Raw genomic sequence first — 27,050 nt, forward strand, 5'->3', positions numbered from 1 at the left:
AGGGTCTCCCTCTTTCGCTGATGCTCTACTTTGCCAAGCCTGATCTCCTCCTTCACGGGTTGGCCCCCTCCTGATAACATTCACAAATTATGTGAGAGCAAGTCTCACTTCCCTTGCTTCTAAGGGGCTGCACTTCTTCCAATATATATATATATATTTTTTTTTTTCGGCAATAAGTGTTTTTGGCAGCACATTCAATATTCTTTGCCAACACTGTAATTCAAAGGCATCAATTCTTCTCTCTTATTCATTTTAATGCATATGAAGCAATTAAAAATACCATGGCTTGGGTTAGATGCTGAGTTACAATTTCATAAAAATCCAGGACATAGTTAAGTCTTTCAAAACATTTTCAATCTATCCTGCTGCCTTTTTGTACCTTCCCAAACATAAATACTTATTAACCAGTTCAATTAGATTAATAGTATTATTTTAGTCCTTTGAGAAGTGATTCTAAAACTGATATTCCACAAAGTTGGACTGACAAATCTAAAAGCAGGGAAATATTTGTGGAAAAGTTGTAGCAAAATTAATACTAAACAAAATCTTTTTAGAATGTCAAAAGGTATTAAAACCATTTCAAGTAACACTTGTTATTAATTGTCATCTAGTTTATTCCAACTCAGGGCAACCCCAAAGGGGCAAAATCTATCATAAAGCTTTCAAAGCTGTGACCTTTTGAGAGCACATGACCTGGTCTTACTTCTGAGAAGCCTTTGGGTAGGTTTACACCATCAGTCATTCAGCACTTGGCTACTTGCACCACCCCTATTATTTTATTTTAAATAGGTAATACAGGTGAGGTTTTGGTGAAATAATCTGGAGAATATTCATCAGTAAATATGGCATAGTCCATGTGGATGAATTCAGTAAAGCTATCATTCTGGTGGCATTGGGAATAAGGAGTTGTACTGCCAACCCAAAGGATGGTGGTTTGAATTTTCCAGTTGCTTCTCAGAAAAAGGTTGCGCAATCTCCTCCCATGTAATGTAAGCCTCTTCAAACCTGCGGGATGATCAACTTCTGGCTCAATGGTAATGATTTTCAGGGTCTGTTTTTCTTTGGCAATTGGAATCCACCAGCTTCCAGGAGAGAGAAAGGTGTGGCAGTCAGTTTCTGTAAAGATTTAAAGCCTTGGAAACCTAATGGAGCAGTTCTACTTGGTCCCACAGATAAGGGTCCTTAGTCAGAAATTATTCAGAATTGATTTACAAAGAGTTAAGAATCATTTTTAAGTTCGTGAATATAAAGTACATATGTTGTTGTTATGTGCCATCGAGTCGCCTGCGACTCATAGCGACCCTATGTACAACAGCCCTAAACTCCGCTCTGTCCTGTGCCAATATGTCCTTCAGCAGAATTTTATCATTTTAATATCTGTAAGGCCTTGTATGGTTCTTGTACAAGAAATGCATTCCTGGGTAATTTATCGATTCTGTTGTCTGTGAATGAGGTCATGTTTTTCTAACAGCCTCCTTTTTATTGGTGGCTTATCTCGTGGATTCAAACTGTGCGCCTTCAGGATTGTACCGTAGCTTTTTGCCACTAGGCCATCAGAGCTCCTTAGGATCATTAATTACTGATAATAGTGAAGTATGTTTTGAACTTAATAATAAAAAGAGCATGGTTAAGGTAGCTTGTTGCAAATATTTTTTTTAAATATTTTATTATTTTTTGCGTATGTATCATCAAATCTGGTCTGACTGGTACAGGAGCAGATTGTCCCTCCTTCTCCGGCAGAGCACCTGGTGGATTTAAACCATGCACCTCTGGGATTGCAATGCAGCTACTTGCCACTAGGCCACCAGAGCTCCCCGCAAATTTTTTTAAAAAATTGATAATAATCAGTGATGTCAAGGGTGGAGGGGATGACCCTCACCTACAGACCATCCATAGACAGGAGAACTGGCATAACCCAGAGTCATTTAAAATACCCAGCAGGAATTTAAGTGCACATATATTTTCAGCATTTCTCCATTTAGGAATCCCATGCAAACACTCAAAAGGAACTGGTAAAGGAGAACTGTGCCCGGGTGTCCACTGCAGCATGATTTATATTCACAACAATGTACAATAAAGTCACTCAAAAAAACTCTGGCAATAATGTAAATGTCCAGCAATAGTTAAGCACGTTACTATATATTACCATTACACAATATTGTGCATCAGTTTAAAAAGAACGCAGATTCAGGGAAGATGACATGTAAATAGGTCTGTCTTTCCAAACCTCCCCAGATATAATCAAGGAAAGTTAATATTAAGTCTGTGCAAAATCCTGTGGCACTGTGAATCAGCAGGTAAGGGACAGTAGCCAGGAGCTCCAGATGGAACCACATCAATGAATCTCACACAGCTGGAAAAATGCTTCTGCAACTGTTCTAGGCCTTCCCTCTGGAATCAGGGGGGAGGGGAGGGGAAGTGGCTGCCACTCACACACCTCCAGTTAACACGTGAACATGAAAGAGCCCCAAAATCTATCTTTAGAAAAAATATTATAGTAATATTAAATGCTCTAGATAGAGCTCTCCCTGGTGCTCTGTCGAGGAAGCTCTGGTGGCCTAGTGGTAAGGAGCTGCACTGCAATTCTTAAGGCATGTGGTTCAAATCCACCAACTGCTCTACAGGAGAAAAAGGGGCTGCATACTCATGTTTATTGCTGTGATAGTCACAATAGCAAAGAGATAGAAGCAACCCAAGTGCCCATCAACAAATGATGGACAGAAAATCTATAGTTCATTCACACAATGGAGTATTATGCAGCACTGAAAAGCAATGAACTTGCGAAAATTACACAACATGGGGAAGCCTGGAGGACATTATGCTGAGTGTAACATCTGTTACAAAAAAATCCTAACACTGCTGTTTTAAAATAGAGCAGACAAGCCGGGGAGGTTGGAGAGAGAGAATGGGAAAAGAGTGGATAGACAATGAACAAACATTGTCTACATTAGATAGATGAGGGGAAGAACTGTCAGAAAGGAATGTATGATTAGGTATTATATGTATGGCAACAATCTGAAACAAGGGGTGCATTGTGGGGAGGGCAGGGAAGAGGTGGGAAGAGAGGGAGGAAGAAACTGCAACAATGAAAATAAATAAAAACAAAACATTTTAAAAGTTAAAAAAAAAAAGAAAAGCTAGATGGGCAATCTCCTCCCACACAATTAAACTGCCTCTGAAAACCTGCTGGAGGGTCAGCTGTGGGTTAGTTCTTCACAGTAAAGAACAACAACAGGGGTTTTTTGGCATGCCCATATCTTGGTGGGAAGGTGGCTGCTGTAATCTGAGTGCACCCAATCCCCACTTGAGGACAGCAGAGGGCCTCTAGCAGAAGCGTAAGAGGGTCCTTGGACAGTGGAAGAGCCCTTACAGAGCTGCACGGCTAACATAAAAGTCATGCTAATCTCACAGTCTGAATCCACCAGCAGCTCTGAGAAAGCCAGATGGGCAATTTCCTCCACCTGTGTGCCTTACAGCCTCTAAACCCGATGGGGTATCAGCTATGAGTTGCTTCTGACTCCATGGCTATGAATTTAAGTAAATTTCAGAGAGCAGGGGAGTTATGACAACCAATAATTGGGAACTTCATTCAGTATCTGCTTTCTGAATAGCTTTAAAATACCCCAAAACAAAGCTGTTTCCCTTAAGTCAATTCTGGCTCATGACAGTCCCATATGTTAAAGAACAGAACTATTCCAGAGTTCTCTTGGCTGAATCCTTCAGGAAGCAGGCTGCCAGGCCTTTCTTCCTAGCACCTCTGGATAAGCTCAAACCATTAACCTTCAGGCTAGCAGTTTAGCACAAACCATTTATGTCACTCAGGGGCCTTTCTGAGCAGCCTATGAGTTTTTAAAGCATAGAAACATAACCCACAGAGAGCAGAGGTAAAATAAATAGTCAAAGATCAAGGTTTTACTGAGTATAGAGTGATGAGCATATGTTCTCTATTCTGTTTGGGAAGTATTGAATAAGAGACAACTTGGGCTAGGCTTAAAGAATTATCTAAGAAAGATGGAGCAGTAAGTGAATTCTGAAGGCTCTATCCACCTAGGAGTTTCCTGCAGAAAGTAGCATTGTCAAAAACACTGATCATCTGAAAGAACTGTGATAGCTAATGATGTTATGGTTGTTGTTAGGTGCCATCAAGTCAAGTACGACTCATAACGACCCTATGAAGAAAAGATCTGAACCTAATCCTGTCCTGTGCCATTCTCACACTTTCTGACACACAAGAGCCCGCTGCAGCAGTCACCGTGTCAATCCACCTTCATCAACCCTCCACCCTTCCCAACATCATGTCCCTTTCCAAGGAATAGTACCTCCTAGCAACATGTCCAAAGTATGTGAGGTGAAGCCTCATCATTCTTGCATCCAAAGAACACTCTAGCTGCACCCCCTCCAAGACATAGCTATTTGTTCTCTTGGCCATCCATGAGATGTTCAGTGTCCTTCTCCAACACCACAGCTCAAAGGAGTCAACTCTTTTTCTGTCATCCTCATTCATTGTCCTGGTCTTAGATGCATAGCTAGTAATCTGAAAGACTATGGCCTGAATCAGATGCATCTGATAGTTAAGTTTGTAAAATTCTAATGTCCTAGATACAATAATCAATGTCAAGAAGACAAAGATTCTCACCACTGGACCAATTGGTAGCATCAGGATGGATGGCAAAGAGATTGAGATTGTTCAAAGCTTCAGTTTGCTGGGCTCCACAGTCAACACTCTTGGCACCAGCAGCCAGGAAATCAAAAAACATATTGGGATGGGAAAGTCTGCTGTTAGGGACCTCTCTAAAGTACTCAAGAGCAACGGTGTCTCGCTGGAGACGAAGGTGTGCCTGATACAGGCCATGGTCTTTGCAATCACTTGTTATGCATCAGAGAGCTTGACAATGACTAGGGAGGACAGAAGGAGAATTGAGGCCTTTGAGCTGTGGTGCTGGAGAAGAGTATTGAATGTACCATGGACTGCCAAGAAAACAAACAGATTCATCCTAGAGAGGGTTAAACCAGGCTACTCCTTGGAGGCAAAGATTCTGGGGCTTCGTCTGACATACTTTGGACATGTTGCAAGGAGAGACAGGTCTTTAGAGAGGGACATCATGCTGGGTAGAGTAGAGGGACAGCGCAGGAGGGGAAGACCCTCTATGAGGTGGATTGATTCAGTGACTGGGGTAATCGGGATGGGTATGTCAGAAGCAATGCAATTGGCACAGGATAGAGCAGGGTTTAGGGCTGTTGTACATAGGGTCACTATGAGTGGCAAACGACTAGACGGCACATAACAACAACAACAGATACAATAATATAAACTGGAAATGATGGCACCTCCAGATGAACAAGGTGGAGGGAGGGAAATCATACTCATGAAAACTTAAATAATAAACAGACTGAAAGACTATAATAAAATAAAGAACATAATAAATAAGTTGAAAGAACCAAGAAAAAAAAAAGACCTAAAAATACCCAATGTATGAATCAGAACGGAAATAAAGAGGTAGCTGTTATTGTATAGCATCGAGTCAGAACCAGTGCATAGCTGACCCTCCAGTGGGCTATTGGGTTTTTTGTTTGTTTCCACTTCTTTATTATTGTAAATAGTGCCGCAATAAAACTGGGTTGGTGGTTTTTTTTCTGTTAAACTTATGCTTTTATTTTTTTATATAAAATATTTATTTTCATTATAATTTTAATTAAAATTTACAGAAAAGTTAAATTTTCATTCATTCATTGTTGCACATTTTTACCTCCTCTCCATTCCTTCCTCTTCCCCCAGCCGACTTTTTTTTTGCTTTTTAAAATTTTGGTTTTTTAAATATTCATTCACTGTTACACAATTATCTCCCTCCCCCAACTCCAGACCTTTTTGCAATATACATCTTATTCTGGGCTATTATTATACATATAATAACTAATCATATATTTCTTATAAACAGTTATTTCCTTCATCTGTTCCAATGCAATGTTCATTTTCTTTCCACTCTTATCATATTCTCCTCCCAAACTTTTATGTCAGACCTGCTTTATAATAGTGGTGCTATGCAGTATTTGTCCTTTTGTGACTGAGATATTAACAAAGTTTAACAGAGCAGCAAATAATAAATGCTGGTGAGATTGTGGAGTTTGGAACCCTTATTCATTGCTAGTGGGAGTGTAAGATGGTGCAAACAGGGTGGTTTCGTGCTTTCTCAAAAAATTAGAAATTGCTGTTTGACCCAGCAATGCTACTACTGAGAAATACCCCAAAGAAACTATAACTGCCATTCAAAAAGATATATGCACACCAATGTTTATTGCAGCATTATTTACAATAGCAAAGGGATGGAAGCAACCCAAGTCTCCATCATCAAATGAATGGATAGAAAAAATTATGGTATATTCATACAATGGAATACTACACAGCACTGAAAAACAAGGAACTCATAATACATTACACACTACGGGTGACCTTGCAGGACATTATGCTGAGTGAAATATACAATGGGTATTTCAAGGCTTTAAATTGTCTCGGAGGAAACTGCCATCCTTCTCTCACAGAGGAACAGGTAGATTCAAACCAAGTGTCTTAGGGTTGACAGCTCAACTTCTTATCACTAAGCCACCAAAGACGCAAACTCAAAAAACAAACAACAGGGTTAGGTGAAATGGAGGGGAAAAGGAAGCCTCATTTCTCAGAAATACTGAGCTTCTGTTAAGGGTGATGGAAAAATTTGAAATAAGATACATGATAGTTGACCTACATGATGAACATAATTAATGTCACTAAATTATACATGCCAAAATGTTTAAATGTTTTGTTACATATGCATTTATATGAAAAATACATTAAATAGTATGTACTAACATGAAAAGACAAGTTTTTAGTTGTTGTTAGGTTCCATAGAGTTAAACTGACCCAATGAACAATAAATTTGAACCTTGCCGTACTCTGTGCCATCCTCATCATCTGTGAATACACGAGCCCATTGCTACAGTTACTGTGTCAATCCATCTTGTTGAGAGTCTTCCTCTCTTTCCCTGACACTCCACCTTTCCCAGCATGATATCCTTTCCCAAGCACTTGCCTCTCTTAACAGCATGTACAAAGTATGTAAGATGAAGTCTCACCATCCTTGCATCTAAGGAGCTCCTGGTTGCAATTTATCCAAGTATGCAAGACAGACCTGTTTGTTTTCTTTGGTAGTCCAAAGCATATTCAGTACTCTTCTCCAACACCACAACTCAAAGGCATTGTTATGTACCGTCATGTAAACTATGACTCATAGAGACCCTATGAACAGTAGTTCTGAACCCTGTCCTACTTTGAGCCAGTCTGTCTCTGATATACCTGCCCCCTTTGCCACTGTCACTATATCAATCCATCTGACCAAGGGTCTTCCTCTCCTGCGCTGGCCCTCTAAACCTCCAAGCATGATGTCCTTCTTTAAGGACTGGTCCCTTGTGGGAAGATGCCCAAAATATATGAGATAGCATTTCAAAATCCTTGCCTCCAAAGGGCAAGTCGGCTTCACTCTCTCCACGACAGACTTGTTTGTTCTCTTGGCAGTCCACAGTATGTTCAATACTTTTTTCCCGTACCACAACTCAAAGGCATCGATTCTTCTCCTGCCATCCTTAGTCATCCAAATCTCAGATACATAGCAAGCAACTGAGAAGATCATGGCCTGGATCAGAGGTACCTTAGTCTCTGGAATGACATCGTTGTTCTTTAGCACTTTTGAGAGGTCCTTGACAGGAGACTTTCCTAAAGCAACCCATCTTGTGATTTCCTGACTGCTGATGCCAAGAGCGTTGCTTATGGATCCAAGTAAGATTAAACTGTTGGCAACCTCAATCTCTTCTTCATCTATCATGATGCTGCCAATAGGCTGAGTGGTGAAAACCTTTGTTTTCTTGAGGTTGAGATGCAATCCATATTGAAGACTGTAGTCCTTGACCTTCTTCAGCAAAGGTTTCAAGTCCTCCTTAGTGAGCTCTGGTGGCCTAGTGGTAAGAAGCTGTGCTGAAATCCTCAAGGCACATGGGGCTCAATTTCTAGCAGACAGATGCTCAGTGGAATCAGGATGGACAATCTCTTCCTGTGGGATTTACTGACTCTGAAAACCAGCTAGAAGGTTAACTATGAGGTGGTTCTTACTCAAAGTTAACTATGTTAGTTCAAACAACAACAATTCTAGTCTTAGCAGGTTATTATTAAGACTTACTGCAGTTTCAACCCCACTGGCTCTTAATAAAACACAAGCTTAGCTCACTGACTGGAAGGAGTAAAAGACAGTTTGTTGTTAGGTGCCATCAAGTAGAGCAGGACACACAGTGACCCTATGAACAAGAAATCTGAACTTTTTCCTATTCTGTGCTATCCTCACCATCTCTGACACACATAATGTGAACTTTCTTTAGAAAATGTATGGTCTTTTTGGTGCAACCACTATGGAAGGCAGTATGGTGCTTTCTCAAAAAGTTGGAAATAGAAATACTATTTGACCCAGCAATTCCACTACTGGGAATAAATCCTAAAGTAACCAGAAATGCCATTCAAGCAGATATATGCACACCTTTGTTTATTTCTGCTTTGTTCACAATAGAAAGGAGTTGGAAACAACCCAAGTGTTCATCAATAAATGAATGGATAGAGAAGCTGTGATATATCCACACAATGGAATATTAGGCAGCACTGAAAAACAAGGAACTCAGGAAATATTATACAAAATGGGTGATCATGGAGGACATTATGCTGAGTGAAATATCTCAGTCACAAAAGGACAAGTACTGCATAATGCCACTGTTATGAAACAGGACTGATATGGGGGGAAAGTAAGAAAAGAGGAGATAAATAATGGACACGGCATTGTAACAGAGAAGGACGAGAACTGTATAAAAGGAATATATGATTATGTATTATTGTCATGACAAGAGTCCAGAATAAGAGTGGCATACTAAAATGGACTCTGGAGGTGGGAGGGGTGGGGAAGAATGAGACTGTTTAACAATGAAAGGATTCTTTTTTCTAAAGAGAAAAGTGAACTGGAGCAAAGGGCCAGGGAGAAAAATGTGCAACAATGAATGAATGGAAATCCAAAGTCTCTGTAAATTTTCATTGAAATTGATAATAAATTTTTTAAAAATGTAAAAAAAATCATGCCTAGATTTTTTTATTTCATCTTTGTTGGAAGGAAATACAAATGGTCAATAAATGCACAAATAAAATACACTGTAAAAAAACCCCACCAAACCCATATTGTCAAAAATTAATAACAATTGTTCAAATACCCAGTTTGTAAGGGGAAATAAGGAGCCTCAGACATTACTGGTGGTAGTATAGTATGTTACAGTCTTTCTGAGAGCAACTTGATAATGTCACAAAAGCCTTAAAAGAAATTCATACCTTTTGACCCAGCAATTCCATTCTAGGAATTTATCCAAGGAATTATTCATGGATGTGTGAAATAATATAGCTAAAAGGAGATTCGTAACAGCATTGATTATAATAACTCTAAACTGGAAACAATTAAATATTGAACAGACAGTAACTGGTTTAAATAAATTACAGAATATTGATAAAACAGAATATTATGCTGTCATTTTAAAAGGGCATGGTTGAAATTCTTATCAAATTCTTTTAAGTCAGACTCTATGACCCAAAACCTTCAATGTGTTTGCAACCCACTTGGAGCAAGGAGAATATATATAAATCTAAGATCCTTATTATGGTCTATAAGGCCTTATTAGCCTGGTTCCTGGATCTGTTTCCAACTCATTGAAAACCATTCTTCCTCCCTCATTCAATTATACCTGCTCTTGCACAAGCATGCCAAATGGTTTTGTTTTAGGACCTTTGCATTGGCAGTCTCCTCAGTGTGGAATACTTAGGCTTTACTCTATATGCCCTGAGTTTCCCTAGAGACAACTTAATCAGTCTATGTGTTCTCTTACCAAACATTTTTTTTCCATTACATTCATCTCCACCTGATATATGATTATTTTTGTCTGTCTTCCACAGTTATAATGAAAGCTTAGGAAAGCAAGAACTTTGCTTCCTATTCCAGTGCCTAGCCAATGCTTGGCTTAAGGTAGGCATTCAGGAAATACATTGAGTAAGTTTGCTGAATGAATGACACTGAGAAATAATTATTATACCTTAAGTAAAAACAGAGGTACAAAATAATATATAAAGTATGATTTTTACTGTCTATAAAAGGATGTCAATAAAAATTAAAAGTAGGTTATTTTTTACAGTTCTATTCCTTAAAAGTTTCTGCATCAGACAAGTATTATTAGTATTATTTTTATACTTAGAAAAGAGTATCTGTACAGGTTTTTAAGCAATAAAGAATAACCTACCAGTCCATTTAAGTTCTTTATGTTGTTTCTTCCTAATGACAATATTCTCAAGTTTTCTGTAGTGGAAAGAAAGCAATTTTTATTTATGAGAATCATATTATGGAAGTGTGTCAACCTAGCATACACTAAAATAAATCTTCAGAAAATTTTATGTAACATTCTTATATAATAGCTAATTATCTACTATATTAATAAGAGTAGATAATTTAGTTAAAAAATAAATTGGCCTATCATCTAGAGTAAACATAATTCTATATCATGTCAATACTGAATTAAAAAAATGATTATTTGGAATAGAGACACATAAATTGCAGGCAACTAAAAATATTACAAAGATAAAATAGTAGTAAAGAGAAGTTTAAATCTGAGAAATAGATATATATTTCAAGTATCTTACACTATGAATATCCAAATTCAATTCAAACACAATTCATTGCCATCAAGTCAGAATCAAGTTGAACTGACTCACAGCTGGCCCACCAGTGGGTTTATAGAGACTGTAATTCACAAAGGAGACTCCCTAAGTTTCTCTTGTGGAACAGGTGGTAAATTTGAACCATCTATCTTTGGGTTTGCAGAACAACTCCTTACCCACTGGGCAACCAGACCTCCCCACACTAGAAAACAGAAATACATATTTATATATACCAACTCACTCCACAAAGGAATAGAAGTGAAATCATGTGAATCTAATATTTTTGCAGTCAGCATGGGTAAGTCTAGTGGTAAGAAGCAGCATTGCAATCCCAAAGGAATGAGGTTTGGAAAAACTCTTTTGTTTTGAATAGAGTGTGGTTTGTTGTACAAAACCAGATGCCTATTGCTATTGTGTGAAAAAGGATGTTTATATTTGTATATTCACAGACTATTTCTCAAAGAAAGTAGAAAACAGTGGTTATCTTTGGGAAGGAACTGAAAGCTGTGGTTAAAGGAAGATTTATTTTTCATTGTAATCCGTTTTGAACCATTTCAATGAAACTAAGTACATACATGATTTTTCCAAATTTTAAAAAAAGATTCCCAAGAAAACAGACATCTACTTTGATTATTTTTGCATACATTACACATTTTACTTTCATAATTTGAACATCTATAACAATAAGGCAATTAAGCTACATATAGCTATTGAAATGAAAGTTCAATAGTGTTGTTGTTGCCATGTTGATAGATACCTTGAGTCGACAACTCACAACAAACCTATGAACAGATCTGAACCTCGCCCTATGCTGCACCATCCTTAGGATCTCTGACAAGCTCAAGGCTATTACTGTAGTCACTGTATCAATGTATTTTGTTGAGGGTCGTCTTCTCTTTCTCTGACCCTCCACTTTTCCCCGCGTAATGTCCATGTCCAAGACTCATTCTGACAACATGCCCAAAGTATGTGACACAGTTTTATCATCCTTGTCTATAAACAGCACCCTGGTTGCACTTGCTTCAAGACAGATTTGCTTTGTCTTTTGGTAGTTCATGCGATATTCAGTACTTTTCTTCAATGCCACAATTCAAAAGCATCAGTTCCTCTCTATTATCCTGATTCACTCTCCAACTTTCAGATGCATAGGAAGCAAATGAAAAGACCATGGCTTGGATTGCATGCACCTTGGTCTTTAAATGAGCATCCTGCTCTTTTAGCAGGTTGGAGAAGTCCTTGACAGCAGATTTTCTCAATGCAACACATCTTCTGATATCCTGACTGCTGCTGTCATAGGTATTGATTGTGGATACAAGTAAAATAAAATCACTGACAACTTCAATCTTTTTTCCATCTATCATAATGTTGCCTACTGGTCCAGTGGTGAAGATTTTTGTTTTCTTGATGTTGAGTTATAATTCATATTGAAGGCTATAGTCTTTGATATTCTGCAACAAGTGCTTCAAGTTTTCTTTACTTTCTACAAGCAAGGTTGTATCATTTGCATAAAATAGGTTATTGACGAGTCTTGCACAAATCTTTTTTTTTCTATAATTATATTTTATTAATTTTCATAAACATTTACAGAGATTTTGGGCTTCCACTCATTCATTGTTGCACTATTCTCTCTACCCTCCTCCCAGTTTGTTCTTGTCCAAATGCCACAGTGCTTGTCAAAGCCAGTTCTGATTAATCTTCTTTGTCAGTGTATCCTTTGCCATTCCCTATCACTCCTCCCTGAGAGAGACTTCACCCTGAGTCATAAGGAAAAGGGGACGGCGTATTCTCTTAGCTACTTCCTGCTGAAAAGGGACGCTGTGGGTTTCAGGGTGAAGATCTTCTCTCACTACTCTAAAGGGCCCCTTTGGCAGTAGGAAACACATAGACTATTATGGAGATTGATTTTGGAATTCAGATGCACTCTTATTGATTGTGCTTGGCTGTACATGTACATATCCTTCAAGATGTATCATGGGGGTGTTGTCTTGCACAAATCTTGATGCCACATTCTTCTCCAAAACATTCACCTTCTTGGATGATTTGCTTGGCATACAGACTGAATAACTATAACTAAGGAGACAACCCTGTTGCACACCCTTCCTCCTTTTAAGCCATGTTTTTTTTGTCCTCTTCAGACAATTGCTTCTTGGACTATGTACTGGTTTCTAAGAGCACAATTAAGTGTTCTGGAATTCCCAATCTTTGCAGGGTTCTTCAAAATTTGTTATGAGCCACACAGGCAAATGCCTCTGCATAGCCAATAAGACACAATACACATTTTTCTGGTATTCTGTGCTTTCAATTAAGATTCATCTGACATCAGCAATTTCTCCCTGTCCACCAGTACCCTCCACTTTGTTCTTCTCTTTGAAGAGTAAAAGAAAAATTCTTTCATTGTTATACAATCCCTCCCCCCAAGTCCACTCCACTATGCAGCCTTCGTTCTGGACCCATCATGACAATAAATACCTAATAATATATACCTTTTAAACAGTTCTCTCTCTCATCTGTTTCAATACAGTATACATAACTTATCCCATCTTTCTTAGTCCCCCCCCAAAAAACCTCTATGTCAGTCCTGTTTTACAACAATGGCACTATGCAGTATTTGTCCTTTTGTGACTGAGATATGTCACTCAGAATAATGTCCTCCAGGGTCACCCATTTTGTATAATATTTCATGAGTTCCTTGTTTTTCAATGCAGCATAGTTTTCCATTGTGTGAATATACCACAGCTTCTCTAACTATTCGTTTGTTGATGGGCACTTAGGTTGTTTCCAGCTCTTTGCTATTGTGAACAAGGCCTCAATAAACGTGGGTGTGCATAAATCTGCTTGGGTGGCAGTTATGGTATCTTTAGGGTATATTCCCAGTAGTGGAATTGCTGAGTCAGATGGTATCTCTCTTTGCAACTTTTTGAGAAAGCACCATACTGCCTTCCATAGTGGCTGCACCATTTTACACTCCCACCAACAGTGAATAAGGGTTCCAGTTTCTCCACAACCTCACCAGCATGACAAACTGTGTGTCATAACCCATTAACAAATTCAAGTTAGTGGGTTGTAACTAGAATTTTAAAAGCAAGAGAAAGAATTAAGATTTGAACTATAAAGGTAAATTTTGCTTTCTAAAACTGTATTTCTGCTACATAAGTATATGTTCATACATATTTTAAATGTGTATTCATAAGAATTGCATTGGGAAAATTTCCTGTCAGGGAAATTCAGTACTGTCAAGAGTACTGAAAAGCAACAATGTCAGTTGCGACAGAGACTAAGGTGCGCCTAATCCAGACCATGGTCTTTGCAATTACTTGCTATGCATCAGAGAGCTAGACAATGACTAAGGATGACAGAAGAAGAATAAATGCCTTCGAGTTGTGGTGCTGGAGAAGAGTCTTGAACATACTATGGACCACCAACAAAACAAATAGGTCTGTCTGGGTAAAACCAAGTTTCTTCTTGGAGGCTAGGATTTTGAAGGTGTCTCATATACCTTGAGCATGTGGCCAGGATGGGCAGGGTGAGGGGAAAGCGAAGCTTAATCATAGAGTCGCACAATTTGATGGGTGAAGGAAGGGGTGGGTAAAGGAAAGGGGAAAGATCCAATGTGAAAAACAATGTAGGGGAAAGATCCAATGTGAAAAACAATGTATACAAACTGTAAGTAAACCAGTAAAAAATTTTAAAAAGGAAAAAAGCAACACACAAGCCTACTACTACTACTGCCTACAAGTGAGTGAGGTGCTTTGGTCAGGGGTCTCCTGCATGAAAGATGGTATTTCTACCACTAAGCCACCACTCCCCTTCTCCTATCACCGTGATTCTTAGATGAAGTGCTGACTTAAGCCTAACTCTTTCCTTCGTGCAGATAAGCAAGAATCCTCTTTTACACAGCATTGTGCATAACAATAAAGACCTGTTTATGGCACGGAGGAGGAATATAAATAGCAGTTGCACTACCTCACTCAGCAGAGAGAAAGAAATAAAGAAATGTTTACTCTTAAAAAATTCTTGAAAAGCTTGATCTAAGGGAGAATGATAAGTGTCTAAATTAAAGCTAATGCTACTGGGAATAGAAAACAACTAAATAAGGGCTTCTTCAGAGGGAAGCTGACAGGACTTGGTGATGAAAGCTGGACAATTAAGGACAAAGAGTGAGGAAAAACGGATACCTCTGAATTGTGGTGCTGGCAAACAGTAATGAGTATGTCATGCTCTAGCAAAAACCCAAACAATCTGTCTTGGCAGAAATGCAGCCAAAATGCTCTTTAGAAGCAAGGATGGCAAGCTTTGTCTCACACACTTCAGGCATGTTATCAAGGGAAACTAGTCTGGAAAAGGATATCATACTTGGCAAAGCAGAAGGTTAGGGGGGGAAAGAGAAAGATCAGGAAGATGGACTGATGCGGGAGCTACAAAAATGGGCTCAAGCACAGCCACAACTGTGAGGATGGTGTTTCGTCCTAGTATGCATGTGGTCATGCTAAGTGCAAACTGAGTCAATGGTACCAAATGACAACAGTGATGACTGTGGATGGAGGACTTACAGGATGGCGAGTGGTGGGGGGGTAGAGTAAACAGAATAATCGTTCCCCAAAAGATCACCTCCTAATCCCTGGAACCTGAGAATGTTACCTTATATGGCAAAAAAATGTACTTTGTAGATGTTATTAAACGTAGAGTTTTAAAATGGAGAGATTATCCTGGATTATACTGGGTGAAATCACATGTATCCTTATAAAAGGAAGGCAGTGGGAGATTTAACAAAGAGTGGAAAGCAATGTGAACACAAAGGAAGAGGATGGAGTGATGAGGCCACAAGCAAAAAATACAAGCAGTTACCTGAATTTGAAAGAGTAAATCTTGTGCGATTTATAGCCTCAGAAACCAAATAGAGATCAGAGATAAAACAGTTTCAACATGGTGGCAATCAGTTTAGAATAGACAAGGAGTGGCCTGCTTCCTAGACCCTCCAGAGAGAATGTGAGCCTACCAAACCTTAACATTGGCCCAGTTAATGGATTCCAGACTGCTAGTCTCCAGAACTAGGAGAGAATAAATGTTTGCTGTTCGAAACCACTATAGTCATATGTTCCAGCAGCCATAGGAAAGTAATACAGGGAGTCAAGGCTTTGACAACTGCTGTTGTTGTTAGGTGCTGTTGAGTCAAGTACAACTCACAGTGCCCTATGAATAACAAGAGATCTGAATCCTGTCCTATCCTGTGCCATCCTCACAATCTTTGACCACACAGGCCCACTGTTTCTGTCATTGTGTCAATCCACCTAGTGAAAAGTCTTTCTCTCCTTCACTGTCCCTCTACATTTCCAAGCATCATGTCCCTCTCCAAAAAGACCTCCTAGGGATATAATAACATCACCAACAAAATAAGAATAATTAAGAATCAAATTTTAATCAGCATTAGCTTAAAATATACTCAAAAGACAAATCTAAATAAAGAATATATATAAATAAATAATATATAGCAAGAAAGTGGATTTTCTATTAAGGACTTCTTAATTCTAACTCTATAAAATCTTTAAAATGTTCACGTTTCACACTATCTCTAATGTTCTCTAAGTTATAAAATTCTGGACATATGGATTATTTTCTATGTTTTCTGACAAGTACTACGTTAAAACAGGTGCCAGTGTCTGGAATGACATACGCTCTCTGGAGTAAGTAGAAAATTCAAAAACCATCTATTACTGTGGATCACTTACTTAAGCCATTCAGGTTGGCAATTTTTTCAATGCAGTTTGTAGACAGTGAAAGTTTCCTTTAAAAGAACAAAGAAAAACTTGAATTAACAAAGAAAAAACTTTAAATGGTTTACCAGAAATTATTCTTTAAATGCTCATAGAATATATAATTAATGTTTCTTTTTTACACAGAATACTTTCCTCCTCTTCAGTCACAGCACTAATTTCTTTATTGTAAAATCTTAAATTTTTCTGAGTATAAAATTAACTGTAAAATATGTTAAAGCTACATACTTACTGCTGAAGAAAAAAAGAAAGCTTTTTGAAGGCAATTTGGTGTTATTTAATAAAATGTTTGATGCATGTACTTTTTTATCTAGCAATTCAATTCTAGGAATAGATTTTATTGAAATACAATAAAAATGCCAAAAGATGTATGAACTAGCTTTTATATTATCACAGCACTAAATTTTTTTAAAAACCTGTATCAATCAAGAAAAAGGTAAAAGAAGCATTGCCACAAAATAAAATATTATACTGCCATTAAAACAACAAGATCAGGCTACCTAAACAGGCATGGGAAGGTATTTCCATTATTTAGAACTCACTCCCTTCCAGATGATTCTGACTCCTAGACACTCTATACATAGTAAAATTTTTTAAAAAATAACTGAATACATTTTATTTAGAACAATACATTTTATATGATCTATTTTAAATAAGTAAAGTAAAAAATATAGGAAACAGGAATATATAGAAGCATATGCAGAATGGATATTTTTTCTCAAGTGTCAAAATCATTCAGAAATTTTTATACTACAAAGTCCAATATAATCCTACCCACCCTATACACCCTCCCAGTGAAAGCTATGTTTAATAAGCCATATCCCCACAAACCCCAGTATTTAAAAGTATTTAAATTAAACATTCTTGGTATTATATTATTGGTCAAAATCTTTTTTTAATATCTTAGTACATTAAATGCAAAAGTATAATAACAGGTAACTTTTATTGACTACTTAATGGATGTCCAGTACTTTTCTAAGTACTTAACATGAATTTTTAATGATCACAACAATCCTCTAAGGTTAATTATTATTATTACTGATATTTTACAAGTGAGTAAACTGAAGCATAATGATGTTAATCAATTATTCAATGTTACACAACCAGAAAGTGACAAAGCCAGAATTAAAATCTACCACTAGGCACCAGAGCTCTTATATGAAGAGATTCTTATTTAGTTGATCAAGGGATCATACTTAGAAAAAAAACAGGGTAATCTCACTAACAAAATAAGAATGAGAAATCAAATTTTAACCAGAATTAGCTTAAAATATCTAAATCCAAGGGTCAGAAAGAATATTAAGTAATTCTACTATCCTTAAAAAAAAAAATTAAAATCTAAAAACAAAGTAAAGGAGTCCTAGCAGAACTACTTCAGATTAGGAACAGATTCCTGATACACACTATGTAGCATACTTAGAAAATAAATGTAAATGGGTAGTAAAGACAGATATCTAAAGTTTATAGGAAATCAGGATTACAAAATAATAAATAGAATTTGATCCTGATGAAAATTGGGGACAAAAAAAAGAGGTTCTAACTGGTATGGTATGCTAATTAGTTCTCACAGGGAATACAATTTAGGTTCATGTTCACTTTTTGAGGGGGAGGAGGTACTTTTTATGTTATATCTAAAAGTACTGTGAGGAGCTCTGGTGACAAAAATGGTTAAGTGCTGGGCTGCTAACTCTTCTTTGTCAAAGGAGAATTACATTAGTAAACAAAAAGTAAATGAAGAGCAGGGGAAACAAAACATTGTTCTTGTTCCTAACTTATGGAAAGCAAGGGAAGGAAACCTAATAACAGTTTTAGAAAGAAGAAAAAAGACTAGAAAACTTACTCGCAATTAGCAAGCATGGCCAAAGATGCATCCATCTTCTCTATAGGGGGAATCTGGGCATAAAGTTTTATTTCTTTGGCTTCAGATGGCTTCTGTCCTGTTTTCTCTTCCTATGACAAAAGTAAAAATGGAAGAAAATGTTCCTTGACTGTCAAATGGAATCAAAAAGGGCTAGAATTTCCTAAAATCTTCCAACATTTATTTCAAACAACTATTAGAATTTAATAACTGCATCTTTACCATTCTTTCAATGAAAACATCTACTTACTATCCCTGACAATCAGAATGATCTTGTTAATAATAATACTTACAGATTTCTTTCTACAAGGTTAAATTAAACAATTCATGGTTAGGTCTTTGCCAAATGGAAAGAAAGAGGAAAGAAAATCTTCATAATCCTTTAAGAGTCCATAAACAAACAATGTCTAACCACAATCAAATGGACTGAGACATTATGGTGCGTTCACACGATAGAATACAACACAGCACCCAGAAGCAATGATTTTGAAAAGTACTATCTAATTAGGGAGGATCTGGAGAGCATTACACTAAGTGAACTAACTCAGTTCCTTAAGGACAAATACTATATAAGACCATTATTGTAGAAATAAAAAGATAAACAGTAAAATATGTATGAGAAACCAAAGGGGAAGGGGGGAGAAAGGGGTGAGGACAGGCAGGACGATAATCATAAGGTCACACAATTTGATGGGTAGAGGGAGGGGTGGGTAAAGGAAATGGGAAAGATCAGGTGTGAAAAACAATGTATATGAACTCTGTAAGCAAACTAGTGTAAAATAAAAATTTTCTTTTTAAAAAAATCAAACTCCATAAACAAACAAAATCAACACAGTAACAAATTCCTTGTCCCTAAGCATACTTTTCTTTATTTTTAATTTTATACTAGTTTATTTACAAAATTCAAATACATTGTTTTTGAAAACAAATTCTTTCAATTTCCTTCACCCCCGCCCCCACCCATCAAATTGTACAACCCCATGATTAATCCTCCCTCCCCCTGCACATCCTCATCCCTCTGCTTGGACCCCCTCCCACCCCTCTTGGATCCTTATACTCATTCTACAATAATGGTTTTATACAATATTTATCCTTGAAGCCACACTTTTTTAATGCTTAATATTCAACTGCTTTCTATGCATCTGAAAGTTGGACAATGAATAAGGAAGACTGAAGATTAATCAATGCCTTTGAATTGTGGTGCTGGTGAGGAGCATTGAATGGACTGCCCAAAGAACAATCAACTATGTCTTGGAAGAAATGTAAACATGATACCCTTAGAGGCAAAAATGGCGAGACTTCATCTCACATACTTTGAAATATTATCATGCTTTCCTCGTGGATCATGTCTTTGATGTCATCCTACAACTCATCTGGTCTTCTGTATTATGCCTCAAATCTGTTTTTGAGGTGCTTTTTAAGTTCATTTGAGATCAACTCTAGATTGTAATATCTTTTCAATTACTTGCTATGCATCTGAAAGCTGGATAATGAATAAGGACAGCAGAAAAAGAACTGATGCCTTTGAGTTGTGGTGCTGAATATTCTATGGACTACCAAAAGACCAAATAGGTAATGTCTTGGAAAAGGTTCAGCCAGAGTGCTCCTTGGAAGCAAAGATGATGAAGCTTCATCTTTAGCTTACATACTTTAGATGTGTTGTTAGGAGAAGCTATTTGCTAAGCATACTTTTCTTAAATTCCAGGTTCAGATCCGCAAGATCAATTGTTTTCACTGACATCTCAGTCTCCTTTTTCTACACACAATCCAGTAGCTTGAATTAGAAACTCAGAATGCCAAGAATTTTAGAAGACCTCTTTAAAACACAGCTGAGGTAAAGCTGTTTATTTGATCTGCTCTAACTTAAGACTTTTCTCAGAGGAAGATATTCGGATGGCCAACAAACACAAGAAGAAATGCTCAAAATAACTGGCAATAAGAGAGATGCAAATCAATACCACAATGAGATTACCATCTCACCCCAGTGGCAGTGGCAACATTTAATAGGGCAACAAGCAATAAATGTTGGAGGGAAAGTGGAAAGGTGGAAACTCTCATACACACTGTTAGTGGGACTGTAAAATGGTACAACCACTTTGGAAGGCAGGTTGAGGTTGATGTTTCCTCAAAAAGTGGAACATAAGAAATTCCCTATGACCCAGCTATTCCACTACTAGGAATAACCCCAAGGGAATTAGAATTGAGACACAAACAGAGATCTGTACACCAGTGTTCACAGCAGCATTATTCACCATTGCAAGAACATGAAAACAGCCCAAAACTGAACCACAACTGAATGGATTGAGAAATTATGGTACATCCACACAATGGAATAATATGCAGCACCCAGGAGCAATGATTTTGAAAAATATTACGTAACTTGGGAGAGGCTGGAAAGCAATTATGTTAAGTGAATTAACTCAGTCTCATAAGGACAAATACTGCCTAAGACCATTATTGTAAAAATAGAAGGATAACTAGTACAACATGTATGGGAACTCAAGGGGGGAAGGGGTGGGAGTGGAGCTATGAGGATGAGTAGGGGAAAACCACAGGGCTGCACAGTTTGGTGGGTGGAGGGAGGAGATGGAGGAAATCAGAATGATACAGCAGGGACTTGAAAAGACAGGGTAATGATCAGCAAGGTACAATGGTGATTAATTTTATAAAACATAATGCATGGAGAAGCTGCACTGCAATCCCAGAGGTACGTGGTTCAAATCCACCAGATGCTGTGCTGGAGAAGGAGGGGCAATCTCATCCTGTACTGGTAAAATATGATTTGATGGTACACATACAAAAAATAATAAATTTTTAAAAAACCCTCATAATGCATGGAAGGATCTCATACTAAAAGTTTACAGAATCCTATAGGGCCTCCACAAGAAAATGACAATTATAACATGGGCAAAGACATGGAAAGACTTTTCACAGAGGAAGATACTTGGATGGCCAACAGACACATGAAGAAATGCTTTAAATCACTGTCAATAAGAGAGATGCAAATCAAAACCACAATGAGATACCATCTCACTCTAGTAGCAGTGGCAAAGTTTAACAGGACAGCAAATAATAAATGTAGGAGAGGATGTGGTGAGATAGGAACTCTCATATATTGTTGGTGGGAGTGTAAAATAGCACAACCACTCTAGAAGGGAGTTTGGCATGTCCTCAAAAAATGGAACATAGAAATTCCCTATGATCCAATTATTCCACTGCTTGGAATATACCCCAAGAAAATGAGGACTAAGGCACAAACAGAGACTTGTATACCAATGTTCATAGCAGAATTATTCACCATAGGAAGTATGTGGAAATAGTCCAAATGTCCAACCATAACTGAATAAATTAAGAAATTATGGTACATTCACACAATGGAATACTATGCAGCATGTAGGAACAATGATTTTGTAAATTACTACCTAACCTGGGAGGGACTGGTGAACATTATGCTAAGTGAACTTAGTCTCATAAGGACAAATATAAAACCATTACTGTAGAAGAAGTATTAGGGTCCAAGGTGGGGGGAGGGAGAAGAGGGGTGAGGATGGGTAAGGGGTGGGGGTGGTTAATTATAGGGTCGCACAATTTGATGGGTAAAGGGAGGGGTGTATGGAGCAAACTGGAAAGATGCAGCGTGAAAAACAATGTATATAAACTTGATAAATAAACGAGTATAAAAAAACAACAACTAACTAGAATGCATGAGAATGATTGTATGAAACACAATGTGAATGAAGAATAGTGTGAAACAGAATGTATACTAACTTAGTAAGCAAACCAATATCAAAGAAAAAAATGTAAAATTTATATGGTCATAATATAGAGACAGAACCTACAAACTAAAACAAAAATACATTCATTATTATAAATAATTAAATCCTAAAATCCAATGGAACAAAAATAAAATAAAATACTGTGCCTATTCCATACTAACTTCCTGGTTTTATTTAACCAAATACAAATTTTCAAAATGCAACTACCATAAATAAGAAATGTCTAAGAACTGCCAATAGTTATTTCATTGCTTTTTTTCCCTTCTTTTTTTTTTTTTTTGTATTATTTTACATGTACCGTCAAATCAGATCTGACTGGTACAGGAGGAGATTGCCCCCTCCTTCTCCAGCAGAGCACCTGGTGGATTTGAACCCCTTATCTCTGGGATTGCAGTGCAGCGTCTTGCCACTAGGCCACCAGAGCTCCCTTATTTCATTGCTTTTATTTTCCCTAAATAATTTCCCTGTTGTCCGGTCCAGTGGCTGTCTATGGCTTTGAATCACATGGAAAGAGACTGTCTATCTCCAGAGAAGGTGGATTTGAACTGCCAGAGGGGTTATTTTTAGATTAGTAGCACAACTCTATATGCATTAGGTCACCAGTGCTCCATAAGGCAAGTGAAAGACTTTTTATTCAAAGACCAAAAAAGCCAAACCAAAGGCTAATTATACAAAAAACCCACTGACACATTGGACAAACTATCATTGGTCAGAAAAACTAAAAAGGCCATCTCCATATTTCAGAAAAATTACATCTAAATCTTGTATTATAGCTGTTCAAGTTTCTATAATATTAAAAACACTTATAGTTTAAGTCTTATGCATGCTTTTTATGATACAGAATCCTTCTTAATGTTACTCCATCATTTGTTGTTATGTGCTGTCGAGTCGCTTGCGACTCATAGCGACCCTATGTACAACAGCCCTAAACTCTGCCCTGTCCTGTGCCAAATGCACTGTCTCTGATACACCCATCCCAATTACCCCAGTCACTGAATCAATCCACCTCATAGAGGGCCTTCCCCTCCTGTGCTGTTCCTCCACCCTCCCAAGCATGATGACTCTCTCCAAGGACCAGTCCCTCCTTACAACATGTCTAAAGTATGTCAGACAAAGCCTCAGAATCCTTGCCTCCAAGGAGCAGCCTGGTTTAACCCTCTCCAGGATGAATCTGTTTGTTTTCTTGGCAGTCCATGGTACATTCAATACTCTTCTCCAGCACCACAGCTCAAAGGCATCAATTCTCCTTCTATCCTCTCTAGTCATTGTCCAACTCTCTGATGCATAACAAGTGATTGCAAAGACCATGGCCTGTATCAGACGCACCTTACTCTCCAAAAAGACACCATTGCTCTTTAGTACTTTAGAGAGGTCATCCAGGTTTTTAAAATTTTATATTTTTCCAGTTGTCTATGCGTGATTTACATTTTTTCATATGCCTGTTTCTGTTCTAATTTCCACAGGCTAAAGCCATCACCTGTCTAAAATCCAGACAATCTCAATGCACACCAATCACCTGCTAATCATGGTAAAGTTGAAAAGACTTTACTATAACACAGAGATTCCAGCCTTTTTGTAATAACAGACAAGTCAGCCTTTCCATATTTAAATTTTCCAGTGGTTTTATTTTTTTTAATACAAGTATTTTTGCTCTAAAAAAGATTCACAGGCATTTGTAAGAAAAAAATACAGTGAAATCCCTTGTACACTTTGAACACTTTCACTCAATGGTAATATTTTATGAAACTGTAGTATATTATACAAACAGGATACTGATATAATCAACAAATCTTACTCAGAATTTCCCAGTTTTCTTTTTACTTCTTTTTTTCTTCTTGTGTACCATTGAATCAAATCTGACTGGCCCAGGAGATTGCCCCTCCTGCTCCAGCGGAGCATCTGGTGGATTCGAACAACGTGTCTTTAGGATTGCAGCTCAGCTTCTTGCCAGTAGACCATCAGAGCTCCATCTAGAATTTTCCAATTTTTGTTTTATTTACTTGTGTGTATGTGTAGATACGTGCATAGATGTATGTGTTAAGTTTCTACACAATTTATAATTTGTGTAGGTTTATGTATTCATCATTGCTGTGAAGATACTGAATAGTCCCAATATCCTAAGAATCCTAATGTTGAATGGGTTAGATTTAAATAACTATTCAATGATTTTCTTTACATAGTTTCTAAAAGAAATGAAAACACACATACTCACCCATCTGGCTAGGGCTTCTTTGATTGTTGTTGCTTTTGCCTTTTAAAAAAGAAGAGAAACAAAGGTTTTCTTCATTGATGTGATTTGGTAATTCAATTGTCAAGTTATTAGCCTTGGCTTCTTTACCATTAAAATAAATAATGTCTTTATTTGAAACTCTATATAAAAAGCAGCAATTTTAATTTCTTAAAATCAGATGATTTCTGTAAATGTTTCACAAAGAAAAATAATTTATGCTATATATACATATACTTTATTCCCGCCTGGATTGTAGAAAAAAGTTTTCACACTTGATATTAAAACTTATTTCACTGATTCTAAGATTTTGAGTTTTTTAAAGTTTTTTAAATTAATTTTAATTAAAGTTTACAAAGACTTAGGGTTTCCATTTATTCATTGTTGTACTTTTCTCCCTGCCAACCCCCTCCCAATTCACTTTTCTTCTTGAAAAGTAAAACTCTTTCATTGTTATGTAATCCCTCCCCCCAAGTCCACTCTATTGTGCAGCCTTCATTATGGACTCCTGTCATGACAATAATACCCAATCATATATCCCTTTTAAACAGTTCTCTCCCTCATCTGTTTCAATGCAGTATACATCATTCATCCCCTCCTTCTATGTCTTCCCTCAACCCTGATGTCAGTCCTGTTTTACAACAGTGGCCCTATACAATATTTGTCCTTCTGTGACTGAGCTATTTCACTCAGCATAATGTCCTCCAGGGTCACCCATTTTGTATATTATTTCATTAGTTCCTTGTTTTTCAGTGCTGCATAGTATTCCATTGTGTGAATATACCTATAGCTTCTCTAGCCATTCATTTGTGGATGGGCACTTGGGTTATTTCCAGTTCTTTGCTATTGAGAACAAAGTCGCAATAAACATGGGTGTGCATATATCTGCTTGGGTGGCAGTTATGGCTTCTTTAGGGCATATTCCCAGCAGTGAACTGCTGGGTCAAATGGTATTTCTATTTGCAACTTTTTGAGAAAGCACCATACAGCCTTCCATAGTGGTTGCACCACTTTACACTGCCAACAACAGTGAATAAGGGTTCCAGTTTCTCCTCAAACTCACCAGTATTTGTTGCTTTTGTTCTGTTAAATGTTGTTATTCTTACTGGGGTGAGATGATATCTCATAGTTGTATTGGTTTTTTTTTACGTTTTTATATCATGATCTTACAATCAAGAGCAATTTATGATTACGTTGTTGGTTGTTGTTGTTGTTGTTATTGATGGCCATCGAGTTGAGCATGACTAATAGCGACCCTATGAACAAAAGGCCTGAAGCCTTTCTATAACTACCATCATTTATCAAAGTTCATAGAGTTTCCAGAGGCATGTAATTTAGGAAGTGGATGCCACTCCTGCTTCTAAAGTTATTACTAAAGATGGGCATACTGTCAGGAGGGCCCAGTGCATGGAAAAAGTCATCATGCTGGGAAAGGTAGAAGAGGTCAACTAAGACAGGCTGACACAATGACTCCAAAAACAGACTCAAGCAAGGTGAAGATGGTGATAGTGAAGGGTAAGGCAAGGTTTTGACCTTTTGCTATGGGGTCACTACAGGTGCTAGGACAATGACTAGGGAGGACAAAGGAGAGTGGATGCTTTTGAGCTGTGGTGCTGGAGAAGAGTACTGAATGTACCATGGACTGCCAGGAAAACAAACAGATTCATGTTGGAGAGGATTAAACCAAGCTACTCCTTGGAGGCAAGGATTTTGGGGCTTCGTCTGACATACTTTGGACATGTTGCCAGGAGGGATGGGTCCTTGGGGAGGGACATCATGCTTGGGAGGGTGGAGGGACAGCACAGGAGGGGAAGACCCTCTATGAGATGGATTGATTCGGTGACTGGGGTAACTGGCATAGGTGTGTCAGAGGCAGTGCAGTTGGCGCAGGATAGAGCAGGGTTTAGGGCTGTTGTGCATAGGGTCACTATGAGTAGCAAACGACTCGACGGCACATAACAACAACATCATTAATATCATATTCAAGCAATATATTACTAAAGATCATCCAAAAATGGCTAGAACAGTATATTAACAGAGAACTGCTAGAATTTCAAACTGGGTTTAGAAGATGTCATGGAACTGACATAATTTCTGATGTCAGATGAATCCTGGCTGAAAGTAGAGTATACCAGAAGAATGTCTTATTTTTGTTTTATTGATGATGCAAAGGCAAACGTTTGACTGTGTGATCAGAACAAACCATGGCTAACACTGAGCAAAATGGAAATCTCAGAACACTTAATTGTGCTCATATGAAATCTGTACCTAGAGCAAGAAGCTGTTATCAGAACAGAGCAAGGGAACACTGTCATTGTTGTTATGTGCCATTGAGTTGCCTGCAATTCATAGTGACTTTATTTACAACAACTCTGAAACTTGCCCTACTCTAACTCTGACATACCTACTCCCATTCCCCAGTTACTGTTTTAATCTATCTCATTTGGGGTCTTCCTCTCTTGGGCTATCCCTCCACCCTTCCAAGCCTAATGTCCTTCTCCAAGGACTGGTCTCTCCTGGCCACGTTCCCAAAGTATGTGAGACAGAGCTTAAAAATCTTAGCCTCCCATCTCACTCCCTGACTTAAAATCCTACTACACTGCTGTGGTAGTCAAGACAGCATGGTACTGGTACAATGACAGACACATAGATCAATGGAATA

General features: G+C 37.7%; 1 protein-coding gene across 1 annotated transcript in view; it reads right to left on the reverse strand.

Moving 5' to 3' along the window:
- The window catches only part of DNAL1 (dynein, axonemal, light chain 1), a 45,392-nt gene that overhangs the window by 11,454 nt on the left and 6,888 nt on the right, over positions 1 to 27,050 (reverse strand). The window contains exons 2-5 of the mRNA XM_006884695.1: positions 24,374 to 24,412; positions 18,368 to 18,477; positions 16,483 to 16,538; positions 10,342 to 10,397 (exon numbers count right to left, since the gene is read on the reverse strand). Coding sequence (XP_006884757.1) covers positions 10,342 to 10,397; positions 16,483 to 16,538; positions 18,368 to 18,477; positions 24,374 to 24,412 — 261 coding nt within the window. The remainder of the gene's footprint in view (positions 1 to 10,341; positions 10,398 to 16,482; positions 16,539 to 18,367; positions 18,478 to 24,373; positions 24,413 to 27,050) is intronic.

The sequence above is a fragment of the Elephantulus edwardii genome, unplaced genomic scaffold (assembly GCF_000299155.1).
Source record: "Elephantulus edwardii isolate Elephantulus edwardi_28Jun2011 unplaced genomic scaffold, EleEdw1.0 scaffold00037, whole genome shotgun sequence".
NCBI lineage: Eukaryota > Metazoa > Chordata > Mammalia > Macroscelidea > Macroscelididae > Elephantulus > Elephantulus edwardii.